The sequence below is a fragment of the Electrophorus electricus genome, chromosome 4, assembly GCF_013358815.1.
Source record: "Electrophorus electricus isolate fEleEle1 chromosome 4, fEleEle1.pri, whole genome shotgun sequence".
In the NCBI taxonomy this organism is placed as follows: Eukaryota; Metazoa; Chordata; class Actinopteri; order Gymnotiformes; family Gymnotidae; genus Electrophorus; species Electrophorus electricus.
Window position 1 is genome coordinate 5,922,561 of NC_049538.1, and position 12,706 is coordinate 5,935,266.

The 12,706-nt window shown below is 54.1% G+C and overlaps 1 protein-coding gene across 1 annotated transcript; it reads right to left on the minus strand.

The window, feature by feature from the left end:
* Window positions 1-7,121: 7,121 nt before the first annotated feature.
* On the minus strand, window positions 7,122-12,435 carry rdh8a (retinol dehydrogenase 8a). The gene is made up of 6 exons (XM_027017307.2): window positions 12,096-12,435; window positions 10,107-10,268; window positions 8,884-9,063; window positions 8,583-8,676; window positions 8,295-8,478; window positions 7,122-7,941 (listed from the first exon to the last, which is right to left on the minus strand). Exons 1-6 carry the CDS (start codon window positions 12,199-12,201, stop codon window positions 7,714-7,716), a joined length of 954 nt encoding a protein of 317 aa, XP_026873108.1. The 5' UTR covers window positions 12,202-12,435; the 3' UTR covers window positions 7,122-7,713.
* Window positions 12,436-12,706: the final 271 nt, after the last annotated feature.

The following is a 12,706-nucleotide window of genomic DNA, read 5'->3' on the forward strand; positions in this document are numbered from 1 at the left end:
CAGTCCTGGAGCATGTCACCTCTTATGGTGCAACCCTAACCACACACAGGCCAGAGAGAAGTCTACACACAAGAGGACCTCACTGTTTCCCAACCATCACATCCTTATGTTTATGTGTGTGTGTTTGTGTGTGTGTGTGTGTGTGTGTGTGTGTGTGTGCGTGAACCACACTTCCCCCCCATCCCAGTGGGTTTCGGCCCCAAGGCCAGCGGTGACTGATGAGTGTGTTGAGTGCGCCGGAGTGTGTGTACGGACTTGCCAACGTCATTCGCTTTGCATGAGTTCTCTCGGTGAGACAAACGGTTGCTGAGTGCACAGGAGAGTGGACGCGTGAGTGACGGGTAACGGTAAGGCGCGCCTGGTTTTTCCTGTTCTCCAAGCGCCACACGCCAGGTAGCGGCTTGCCCTGGCTGCTCTTCTCAAGGAGTGTGGGAACTGGAGGCGTGCCGCGTCTCCGCACTCTTCCCCTGCCGCTCATCTGTTTATTATATTCCTGCAAAGACTTGCAGCGTTACAGGGGAAAAAAGAGCGAAAGGGGCGGGGGCCCAGAGGCTTGGGGGCGGGGTTAGCGCAAACATAATGGAGAATATTGTACAATTTCATAAACGATAGTCTGAGAAAGGGAGAACCTTTAATTGTTTTTAAAAGGCATACTTTTCTTTTTCAAGCTAAAGTAAAGTGACACACACACACGACAGGCTTAATGCTGTTCCATGCAGATCCTCGGATAATCTTTGCGTATTTACTTAGCCGGACGCATTTCTCGGGTTCCGACAGGTAATCCGACACTCGAAAGACTCGCGGTGACAATCCCAGTCACTGTCCGTTAGGCTGGTCCTCAGAAGGCCAGCACAAGTAGCCATTGGTTGGAGACTCCAGCTCAGTGAGCAAGAACTGAGACGCTAGCCTCAGGCGACAGGGGACAGGGTTACAATCCAGGATACAGATTCACGACTGCATCACATCCTGGGTGTCTTTGGTCACGCTGTTTCCGTTGTGTCTCGCGTGCGTGTTTTCGGAGCTCGCTTACAGGTAGCCCTGTTCAGCCAAAATATCTCGCCCGAAATAGTTCAAGAACCCGGCTCCTGAATGGGGTTCCAGTCATGCTTTTTAGAGCCTTGGTGATGTTCAGAGAACCTGCCCGCATTGGCACCGGTTTTTGCTGGAACCATGGGTGTGTCATCAGCGGAGGGCGTTGCACAATGCACGGATGTCGTCACGGGTCACACTGATAAACCTACTATTCTAGGTTCTAGAAACCTATTTATTTTTGGTGGAAATGCACCACCAAACGGTTCAGAATCGGGAACTCGAACTGGAGCGGAACCCATTCCCACAGAGCGAACAAAGCTCGGAGGGTCGGCAGTAATTTCCGTCGTTCCACTTCGTCCCGAGCAACGATCCAGAACTTTCTGGACAGGGAGGAGGAAAGAGGTCGTTGTTCGGCTGGGAACGGGCCCAGCACAGGCCGTTTGTGTGCAGACAGTGTGAGGGCTGTGTGTTCTGGGGTTACTGTGTGGTCGGACGTGCGCTGCAGTATGTGTGTAAATGGAACGGTCCGGCTCTCAGAGAGGGCGGCTACAGCATCTCTTAACACCAGCCACGGTTCTCCTGTAGCTTCCAGAGCAGCGTGCAGAGAGACAAGAACAGTCACGCCACCGACCCCCAACCAGCCCCACCCCACTCCCCTTGTCACATTCCGCCAGACGCCTTTCCCACCGAATCCCAAACGTGCAGCTCTATTCTTTCCTGGCTCAGGCCCAAAAAAAGTGGGTGTTCACATGAGAGGGGTCGGGCGAGCTTCTTGGGCCGCCGGTGACCCCCCTGTCTCAGGGCACGGCTCCGCTCCTTCAGGCCAGCCCACAGCATCCAGGGAACACTCTGGCTTCTGTCAAACAATGACAGGCCCGAGGAGCACTATACGATTGGATTCCAGAGCACGCATGCACACACACACGCACGCACACACACACACACACACACACATACATATAAACTCAGTTCCACACAGAGTGTGTGCATGTTTGTGTGTGTGTGTGTGTGTGTGTGTGTGTGTGTGTGTGTGTGTGTGTAAAAGTGCATGTGATCCAGACTTTCCATTCCTTTGTTGGTTAGGCCAGGCCTTTATTTTCTGACAGCCTTGGTTTCGTGGTGATCTTTAGCGAGAGCAGGAAGTGACCTCGTCAGCGAGGCAGAGAGAGAAGCCATAGCACACGCCACTAATCTGAGACACCTCACGTGGGAGAGGACAGAGACCAGAGGACGGGGAGCGGAGGGCGGAGACCGGAGGACAGAGACCGGGGGACGGAGACCGGAGGACAGGAAGCGGAGGGCGGAGACCGGAGGACAGGGAGCGGAGGACGGAGACCGGAGGACAGGAAGCGGAGGGCGGAGACCGGAGGACAGGGAGCGGAGGGCGGAGACCGGAGGACGGAGACCAGAGGACAGGGAGCGGAGGACGGAGACCGGAGGACAGAGACCGGGGGATGGAGACCGGAGGACAGGAAGCGGAGGGCGGAGACCGGAGGACAGGGAGCGGAGGACGGAGACCGGAGGACAGAGACCGGGGGACGGAGACCGGAGGACAGGAAGCGGAGGGCGGAGACCGGAGGACAGAGACCGGGGGACGGAGACCGGAGGACAGGAAGCGGAGGGCGGAGACCGGAGGACAGGGAGCGGAGGACGGAGACCGGAGGACGGAGACCGGGGGACGGAGACCGGAGGACAGGAAGCGGAGGGCGGAGACCGGAGGACAGGGAGCGGAGGGCGGAGACCGGAGGACGGAGACCGGGGGACGGAGACCGGAGGACAGGAAGCGGAGGGCGGAGACCGGAGGACAGGGAGCGGAGGACGGAGACCGGAGGACAGGGAGCGGAGGGCGGAGACCGGAGGACGGAGACCGGAGGACAGGGAGCGGAGGGCGGAGTGGAGGACAAACATGGAGGAAGGGAAGAGGAGTGTGACGATGATGACGCTGGATGTGTGTGTGTGTATGTGTGTGTGTGTGTGTGTGAAGAAGGAAGCAGGAAGGAGCAGAAGGTGTTAAGAGAGTAGGGATGTGTGGGAATCCACTGGGAGACCAGACTGCTAACTGTTTACAAGTAAATTGTACTTGAATTTGAAAAGTGAATGTAAACTGGGAGGGTGGAAAAGACAGCAAAAAAGATGTAGAATGGAGAGAGAGAGTGTGTGTGTGAGTGTGTGTGAGTGTGTGTGTGTGTGTGTGTGTGTGTGTGTGTGTGTGTGTGTTTGCGAGAATGACAAACATAGGCCAAATCACAGAGGCGTGTTTGTGTTCTGATTGGACTGTGCCAAGTGGAGGCGGCTTTTGTTTGGGTCCCGCCCACGGAGGGCTTTGATTAGGCAAATCTGACTTCATCTCCGCATGCCCCACCCACTGAAGAGAGCACGTGATACTGAAGGAATAAAACTAAACACTCCAACCCTGACTGCTTTGATGCAGCAGTCCACATTCTGTGTGTGTGTGTGTGTGTGTGTGTGTGTGTGTGTGTGTGTGTGTATGTGTGTGTGACTGTGACACCTCTGTCGTATGGAGCATCGTGATTGGCCAGGCCTGCATCCACTTGCCAAGAAACTGTGCTCTCAAGATGAATAAACAATGATAGAGCAGTGTGCTGGCAGAAAGAGGGGATGCCCTGCCCTCCTGAGAGAGAGAGAGAGAGAGAGAGAGAGAGAGAGAGAGAGAGAGAGAGAGAGCCCGACAGAGAGGGTGATTAAGAGTCCTGGCACTTTCACACCTCTGTGTAGCGTTTGGAGCTCCGCCCACCTTGCTGGAGATGTGGCAGGGCTGCCTGGATGAGTGTTGCGCTTCCTGTCTGGTTCTGCACTGCGGGACCCCTCCCCTGTAGAGCAGGTGCCACGTCCTGCCCCGGGTGCAGGATCCACGCAAACGCCCTGGCGCGTCGCACGGATTCCACGGGCAGCGGGTGGAGACGATGCCAGGGAAGCGGCCCCCGCGGGGTAATGATCTGGGAAGCGGCGGCGTCCCGAACTCGCCCGCCTCCACGGACAAAGAAGCACAAAGGGCGCGCTAGATTGGAAACACAAGTGGCCCATCGGTGAGACTGGGAAAGGCAGTTGATACCCACGATTTACTGGGTGTGTTCTTCTGCTATTATGAGCAGTAGGAGAGAGAGGTGGAGCGCCCCAGAGGACAGGGTGGAGCGGGGGGACAGCAGACAGTTCATTAACGTGGAGGACTCCGCACCAGGTGGCTGGGAAAGCGAAGGGAGAGAGAGAGAGAGGGAAGGAGAGAGAGGAGGGAGGGAGGGAGGGAGGGAGAGACTCACTGGGACCACTGAAACTGTGGTTTGTCTGGAGGCCAGCAAGCTGCTCTGGTAGCTGAGGTGCTGCCAAGCCTCACCCAGGGAGTCAGCGGCTGGGTAAGGCGGGGTAAGGTGGGGTAAGGCGGGGAGCGCATGTATGTGGGAGACACAGTGAGAGATGCAGGGAAGATGGAGGCTGAGTCCCAGTACAAGCTCCTCCTTGACCCATTACCTGTCACGCCCCTGAGACAAGGCCATTATAGCGGTTTTGTTTCTCTGACACCTTAATTCACCTTAATTCACCCCTCCCATATTCTTCCAGGAGCCAAGGCTCTTCTGAGGTACTTGTGTTGTGTTGTGTGTGTGTGTGTGTGTGTGTGTGTGTGTGTGTGTGTGTGTGTGTGCCTGTGTGTGGGGGGAGGGGCTTTATAGGCCCATCTCGATTCAACCACTTTGGCAAAAACAGATCAACTTTCTGTTCCGCCAAGGCGACAAAACCATCTCAGGTTCCTCACCCGGCCCTGCCACAATCGGCTTCCAGTCAGAGCTGTGACGAGGTCAACCGAGGGATACAAGGTTGGTGCTTTCAACCAGCGTTTTACGCTCATTGGACAGGGAGGGCAAAGACCGGGCAGGATTTCCTTCCCTTTGTCTCCGGGAACGGCGTATCCAGCAGGATCTCTCCCTTGGCACACAGGGGGAAATTCCGGCAGGTCTATTGCGGCAGACAGGGTAGAGGGGCTTAAACACCCCATCGCGCCATGTCTCGCCAACGCAGGTGTCCGGTCAGGACTCTGGCCTGATCGGGTTGATTCTGCGCCCGTATCATCCTGCCGTGTTTGGAGACCATGTAGAACAGGCCGTCTGCAGCGTTCCGTTCCATCAGCTCGATGGCAGCGAACCCGATGACGAATCAGGTGCATACCAGTGTTAAAGCGCCAGCAATAGCAGGTTCTGTGTGTTCAGGGCCATGGAGAATCAGGTTGGTCTGTGGTGTGCTATCAGAGCCTGATCATTTCCCAGGTGTCGTCGTGGCAACGTGGATACCCTCCCTCCTCTACTTCCTTGAGTGTAGCGCCACTTTAACGGACACGCTCTCCGTCTTCCCAGCGCTTCTGATTTGAGATCGATATTCCAACGTGAAGGAATTCTCCGGCAGGGTTTCGGAACATGCTGTTCGCCAGTCCGCGCCGTGAGACTGGATGCGTGAGTTTGTTGGTGTTGACGGTCATCACCCTGCCCAACCCCCCACCCCCATCGCTGTGGGCTGGACCAGAGCTGGACCTGGCACGGATCAGCCCCAGCGGACGCTCCGGGAGCACCTCCCGCTCCCCGTGTGCCCGAGATAACCCCTCCTTTTTGTGCAAACAACCCCACGCCACCTTCCACCGCACCCGTCCAATCCTTGTGAGACTGTGAGTGAACGTGTGTGTCGGTGGGCCTGGTTGCCTGTGTACACGAGTTCCCATGACTGCCTCAAGACAGCACTACCAACAGGTTATGTCATAAGTTTCCTGAATTTACAACTCTACAGTGGATAAAAGAGGAATGCTGGGATTGTTTTATGAGATTTCTAGCACCTCTAGTCGCTCAGTTAATAAAGAGATCATTGAGTATCCTTACGCTCATGTTCTTAAATTGGCCACACCCCTGCTCGTCAGGGCCGTAGCCCATTCCCAACCCCCTCCCACGGCCCGCATGGAGACTGCCATGCCCCCTAGGGATGCAGGACACACGGTCCCCTCCCTACTCCCCTTGCTCTGCCATACCTCTCTCTATGGGTTGTTGATTGACAGATCCTTTGTCCCATTGTACGAAGCTGTCGCCTCTGATGAAGACACACATGCACACACAGACAGAGACACACACACACACACACGCTGAGACTTCACTTGTTGCACCGACATTCCTTGACCGGGCATGACCAGTGTACTACGCCCCGGTCCCCTCCAGGCGGACGAGTCAGGCTCTGGAAAGGGCCAAGGCCGTTCACCCACACGATAGCGCGGCGGGTGGTACCCGGGGGCGCGTGCGCCAGGGTGGGCTGTCACGCAGTCCCTGCCGCCTGGACAGGCTGGGGCAGGTGCGATAGATGCTCCGAGGGGATGAGAACCAGGTCACGTTCTCCTGCCGGGCACAAAGACGGGCGGAGGGAGGAGGGGTGGAGGAGGGCGGGGGTGTGCAGAGCAGGCCGTGACCTCTTTATTGCCATCGGCGTATCACCGGCCAGACGCATGGAGTGCAATCTGTGAGCACTCATGGGCCGTTTTGTCCTGGGCCTTCGTTTTCATTTTCGCTCTTTCACTCACTCTTTTACTGTCGCTGCCTATCTGGCAGTCTGTCAGTTAAATGTGTGCAAAAAAAGCGGGCTTCTGATTCCCAGAGAACGTTATCCCTCCCGTCTGTCTCCGGATCTGCCCTAACGGGAGTAGGGACGGACTCCGTAACATCTCCATGGCTGAGCACAGCACCTCCGTTTCATTGGTCGATTACTTCTTCTCCACCAAAGAGAGCACTGATATAGTCCAACATACAATCCAAGCTATCAGAGCCCTCCATTACAATGCCTCTCCGTTCTCCTGTAGGAATAGTTCTTTTCTGTTTGGGAAGTTCAAATTGCTTCACAGCGCAAAATGTCAGAAAATGTTGCCCTCTGCTGTTCAAATTGGGTACTGTTATTCATACTGAATGAGATGAAGTGCAAGATCAATTTTTTCTTTTCTTTCAGACTAGTGTACATTCGCTACAGCTGAAGAAAGTCACTAGCAGAATAGCAACACATTGTACACTTTCAAATAACTAATAGACTTCATCTCAAAATCACAACTTGTCTGATAAAATGACAGTAACTTGTTTTATTTCCAAATCAAAACACAATTAGATTTTGTATTATAACCTACATATTCACATTAATTACATATTTTTTTAAGCCAGGAGAAGAAAAACCTATTTTACAAAATGAAAAGAAAAAACCCCACCAAAAGAGGCTTAAAGAAACCTTCATAACAGACTTCACTGAAATCAGAGCGAAGAAGAGAACCGCTACTACAACTCGATCTCTAGCCTTACACAAGAACTGATCCACTCCTGACCTGCCCCTGGACACTTTCTGCCTGAGTTTTGGTTAGATATGGTTAGAATCACAGAACATAAATGGCAGTAACTTATTCGCTTAAGGCACTGTTCCTAAGCTCCAGGCCTGGCTCTCTGCTCTGCACAAACCCCACTGGGGAATTAGTCAGCGTAAGTTGGATCAGAGAGGACAGGCAAGCCAGAACTAGAGCTGAGAATCGCTAATCTATGACACCTTCTAGGAGCCCCCGGACACATGGCTCCAGGGGCTCGCGCACAGCAGTCCGTCCATCCGGGTCTGTCCGGACGTGCCAAGGTACAGTGCGGCTCTGCCGGCGTCTCGCCAGTGCCCCCTTCAGTCGGGCGAGACGGTGCGTCTGCGCAGACAGCTGCAGGTCAGGCACTTGAGAACCGCCATGGCCACGTGCATCAGAGAGCCGAAGTTGAACAGCAGGTTGTAGAAGGCGTGAACAGACAGGCCGCCAGTCTCGTCCGCGTACTTCATGGCGACAATCGGCGTGTACAGGCTGTTGGTCAGGTTCCGGAAACGGGGACTCCTCGACTCGATCACCTTCTGAGTGCACTGGGGCCAGAGAAGGACCCGAAAGGATAACATATTAGGCACATTAATGGATGGCTAATTAACGGATTGCTAATTAATCTCCACTGGCTTATGAGAGCTTCAAGACTTCAAATGACATATCCCTGACAATGATTAAATTACTGAAGTAAGGTGCTTTGTTTCATGGAAAGTGAATGTGAACCTTTCTGCACACTGTTGCTATCACAAGACAACCTCCGATCTCAAAAACACTTTTAGGACAATAGAACTTTGAACTTTCTAACATCAAAGGTCAGGTTTGTATACCATTTGTATAACAGTATAGTGTTGTGGTGGGTAGACTCAGCGGGGGAAGACTGGGAGTCTTTGCTTACTTTTGCTATATATTCTGGCGTCTGCCCCATTGCCTCGAAGATGTCGCACGAGGATGGCACATACACGTCCTTGAAGTATCGGACCGTGTCCTGGTCCGCCCCGCTGAACTCCATCTCGGCCAGTTCGTCCATCATTTTCGCCTCGAACTCCGTGTGCACAGGCCCCGGCTCAATCAGTGACATCCTGGAGGGGGTTGTGGGAAGCAGGGCAGGGGGGATGAGACACGGTTGGCTGTCACCTGGTTGCGCTTACACGCCCGCACGGACATTGGGGGGAGTTATACGCACTTCACGTTAAATTTGAGCAGCTGAACGGCCATGCTCTCACAGAAGCCCTCGATGGCGAACTTCGAGGCTGCGTAGATGTCGTTGAACACCACCCCTGTGGACATGTCGGGCACGTGCACACACACACACACACACACACACACACACACACACTCACACTCACACTTACTTTGCCTAAGCAGCAGAGTAAATTCCCATCGTCGTGAGCCAACGTTCTCGACCTCCCCAGCCTTTAACTCTTGAGAGTAAAGGAACAGGGAATCGAGTGTACGCTGGCGCCCTCTGGTGTCGACCCTCTTACCCTGCATGCCCATGACGCTGCTCATGACGATGATATGGCCTGCCCGGCGCTTCTTCATGTCAGGCATGACTTCTTTGATCATGCGCACCGTTCCAAAGAAGTTGGTGTCGAATACTGTCTTCATCCGCTCCACGCTGATGCTCTCCAGGGGCCCGAGTAGGCCCACGCCCGCGTTGTTTACTGCGGCGACGGGCACACACACTGTGAGAACACTGCGGCGGCAGAGACACACACTGCGAGAACGCTGCAGAGGCAGGGACACACACTGCGAGAACACTGCGGTGGCAGGGACACACACTGTGAGAACACTGCGGCGGCAGGGACACACACTGCGAGAACGCTGCGGCGGCAGGGACACACACTGCGAGAACGCTGCGGCGCAGGGGACACACACTGCGAGAAACACTGCGGCGGCAGGGACACACACTGCGAGAACGCTGCGGCGGCAGGCACACACACTGCGAGAACGCTGCGCGGCAGGGACACACACTGCGAGAACACTGCGCGGCAGGGACACACACTGTGAGAACGCTGCGCGGCAGGGACACACACTGCGAGAACGCTGCGGCGGCAGGGACACACACTGCGAGAACGCTGCACGGCAGGGACACACACTGCGAGAACGCTGCACGGCAGGGACACACTGCGAGAACGCTGCACGGCAGGGACACACACTGCGAGAACGCTGCGCGGCAGAGACACACACTGCGAGAACACTGCGGCGGCAGGCACACACGCTGCGAGAACGCTGCACGGCAGGGACACACACTGCGAGAACGCTGCGCGGCAGGGACACACTGCGAGAACGCTGCGCGGCAGGGACACACACTGCGAGAACGCTGTGCGGCAGGGACACACACTGCGAGAACACTGCGGCGGCAGGGACACACACTGTGAGAACGCTGCACGGCCGTGCATGGGCGGAAAAGGCCAGTTGGACACAAGAACTCTAAATGCCAAGGCCGGCATAGTTTGATGATGGAAGCTTATCAAAGTTAATGTACATCACGGAAAACAAGGCCTTCCCATGAATTTGTGGTACTCTGTGATCCTGCGTCCGGACGGGTCTGCCACGGTTTTGCTCGTGCGGTACCTGTACCGGAAACCGCAGACATTCCGAATGCGTATAAAACTCCGCAGCACGGAGTCAAGCCGAGCATAAACGGAATGTTTATGCAGCCCAGGCCTCAAACGTACAGGGTGGAAGGGCGTGCGTGACTCACTGAGGATGTCAATGTGGCGGTCTTTGACACTGCTGATGCACTGCTTGACTGAGTCATCGCTGCACACGTCCAGAGCCTGCAGGGTGAGGGTGTTCCCCAGGGCCTCCCCTGCTGCCTCCACCAGCTCCTTCTTCTTCTGCAGGTTACGCATGGTGGCGATGACTTAAAGGGAGAGAGAGAGAGAGAGAGAGAGAGAGGGAGAGAGAGAGAGAGAGAGAGAGAGAGAGAGAGAGAGAGAGAGCAATGTCTGGTACAAAAAAATGATCGCACTTGGCCCTCCACATCTGCTTATCCCTCTTTGTCTCTAGCACATACACACACTTACGTGTGCACACGTGCGTGCGCGGACACACAGGCATATACACGCACAGAAACACACACAGACACGCACACACAGATGCACAGTGCAGAAGCCAGTGTCAGTAATGCTCATTAAAAGATAAACAGATGAACTCCGTGGATAACCATGGATCCCCTTTTGCACTTTGGACCTCTGGAAGACATTGACCTAAATCATGTGATCCAGTCTAAACCAGTCAGTCCAGCTGTCTTTTGAGGAAGGAGTTAACAATGTCAGTCCTGCTCTGTCTTCATGCATCACGTCAGTATGCAATAGGTCAGTGGTCACACAGACCACAAATCCCTGGCCCTCTGACATGATGACACGGCTATGTGGTTTCCTTTCTCTGCACACAAACTGCCACTGGATTTTGCTCATTTGTTCGGTTCATCCGGCATAAGGAACTGAACGTGCCGTTCAGAACAAACCAAGAGCTCTCCTGTCCTCCGTGATCCGATTACCCATGAGGCCCAGCGTGAGTACCCAGAGTGTGGATGACATCATAATCATCGCCACAGGATGGATTAACGTAACCTGAAGTGACAGGATATGACATCTTCAGACACGTGGCTTTGCCTGAGTGAGCACACCAGGCCAAGCCTTTAGGAGTCAAAGAGAACAACCATTTTGTTGTTCCTGCCGTGGTCGTGTAGGAAGATTTGTGGCAGCGCTTAAACACGGCCCATTGGGAGCTGCTCTCCCTGGGAGCTTTTGGCCTCCGTTTAGCTGCTGTAGGTTACTGGTACTCATTACGACCAGGGGCAATTAAATCTTAAATCTCGGATTTTCTGCTTTTTTTTTTTTTTTTTTAAAGAAAAGCTCTTCCTCTGTTGCAAGGCTCCCAGAAATGGGTCAAAGTTCAACAGGAGTTATTTTTCTACTGTCGAGCGTGCAGTTACAGTAAACATGTGGTTGTTTTGCTTGTTTCAGGGCGTTCAATCATAACGGAGGTGCTGCCTCTTAAAGGCCGAAACATTACACACCGAAGCGCGCTGGCTGATTGACGTTAACGAGGTCGTAGGCACGGCTGAGCGCGAGATAACAACAAACGAAATGATCGGTAACCTTCCGCTGCGCGAATCCAGACGAGGTCCTCGAGCGGGTTTCGTTGCGGAGTGCACCCTCTCTTGTACAGGTCCCCAACTCTGTCCTTCTCCCAACACTCCCTTCAGCGGGTGAACTATAGGCGCATTAGGCACGCCACTAAACCCGGGCAGCGGTCTACAGATCGCAGCCATAAAGGGCGCTTTGTGCGGGAGAAGTCACTTGAAAGAGAGCTGGCAGTGTCTTCATGATCTCCGCCTGGCAAGCGTCATCCTCGCGGAGCTGTGGCCTAGAAACTGCGCTTTCACATGGTAATGGCTGGATGAGGGCTCCGGAGCCCCGGGCTGCGCTACTCAACGCGTTGTTCTACTCAGAGCTGAACGGACGTTTGAAATGTATCGGCAAAATGTAGACAACGTTTCTGTTTTTGTTCCCCACCCCCGACAAAAGCTAATAATAACGATCACTATTGAAACTATGACCGCGCAACTTTTCTAAACTTTCCGCCAAATCTTTCGCCTTGCTCGCAGCGCTGGAAAACGACAACAACAAAAACCCGATTTAGCTGAGAAGAAGCAGGCGTAAAATAAGGAGAGCACGTTTACCATGGTAACGTCTCTGTTCATCTTTGGCCAGCAGCACGGCGATTCTCAGTCCAATGCCGGAGGAGCAGCCGGTGATCAACACCACTCTCTGCGCTCCGCTCGCCATGCGTCCTCGCGCCTCTGTGCCCCGGGCAGCTGTGACAGAGCGAGCGTGATCACGCGACGTCCGAGGCTAAAGCGGATCGCGCAGAACGGTGCGCGCGTGAGTCGGTAATCCCATCACACGTCGGATTCAGGAGATCAGTAATAACAGACGCCCATTCCACGCTTCTGACACCAGGCCGAAGCTTAGTGCGCTGCCTTGAGAAGCGTAAACACGGGAGTTACCGAAGTTCAAAAGTGTGTGTGCTCGCGCGCTCGCGCACACCCGGGCGCACGCACACTTAGAAGCTGTACTCTTTTACGGGAAATTTCTCATAGTACTAAAGCTAAATGTAGACATGCATAGACCACTTAATTGCGGTATCCGGAAGGCTGGAATGTTTAATAACAAATACACACATTTATTCAGTACTGGTTTCAAATGTTGACAAATTATAAGACAATATTTAGAGATATATGCTTAAATATAATTTTCTGTAACGTTCAAGACATGCTCGGATTTTTCCTGT

Excerpts from the sequence above, each read along its gene's own strand:
- rdh8a (XM_027017307.2), bottom strand. The coding sequence starts at position 12,201 with ATGGCGAGCGGAGCGCAGAGAGTGGTGTTGATCACCGGCTGCTCCTCC. Across the intron at positions 9,064-10,106 it reads CCGCCACATTGACATCCTCA|TAAACAACGCGGGCGTGGGC; the intron begins GTGAGTCACGCA and ends CCGTCGCCGCAG. Across the intron at positions 8,677-8,883 it reads CAGCGTCATGGGCATGCAGG|GGGTGGTGTTCAACGACATC; the intron begins GTAAGAGGGTCG and ends ACATGTCCACAG.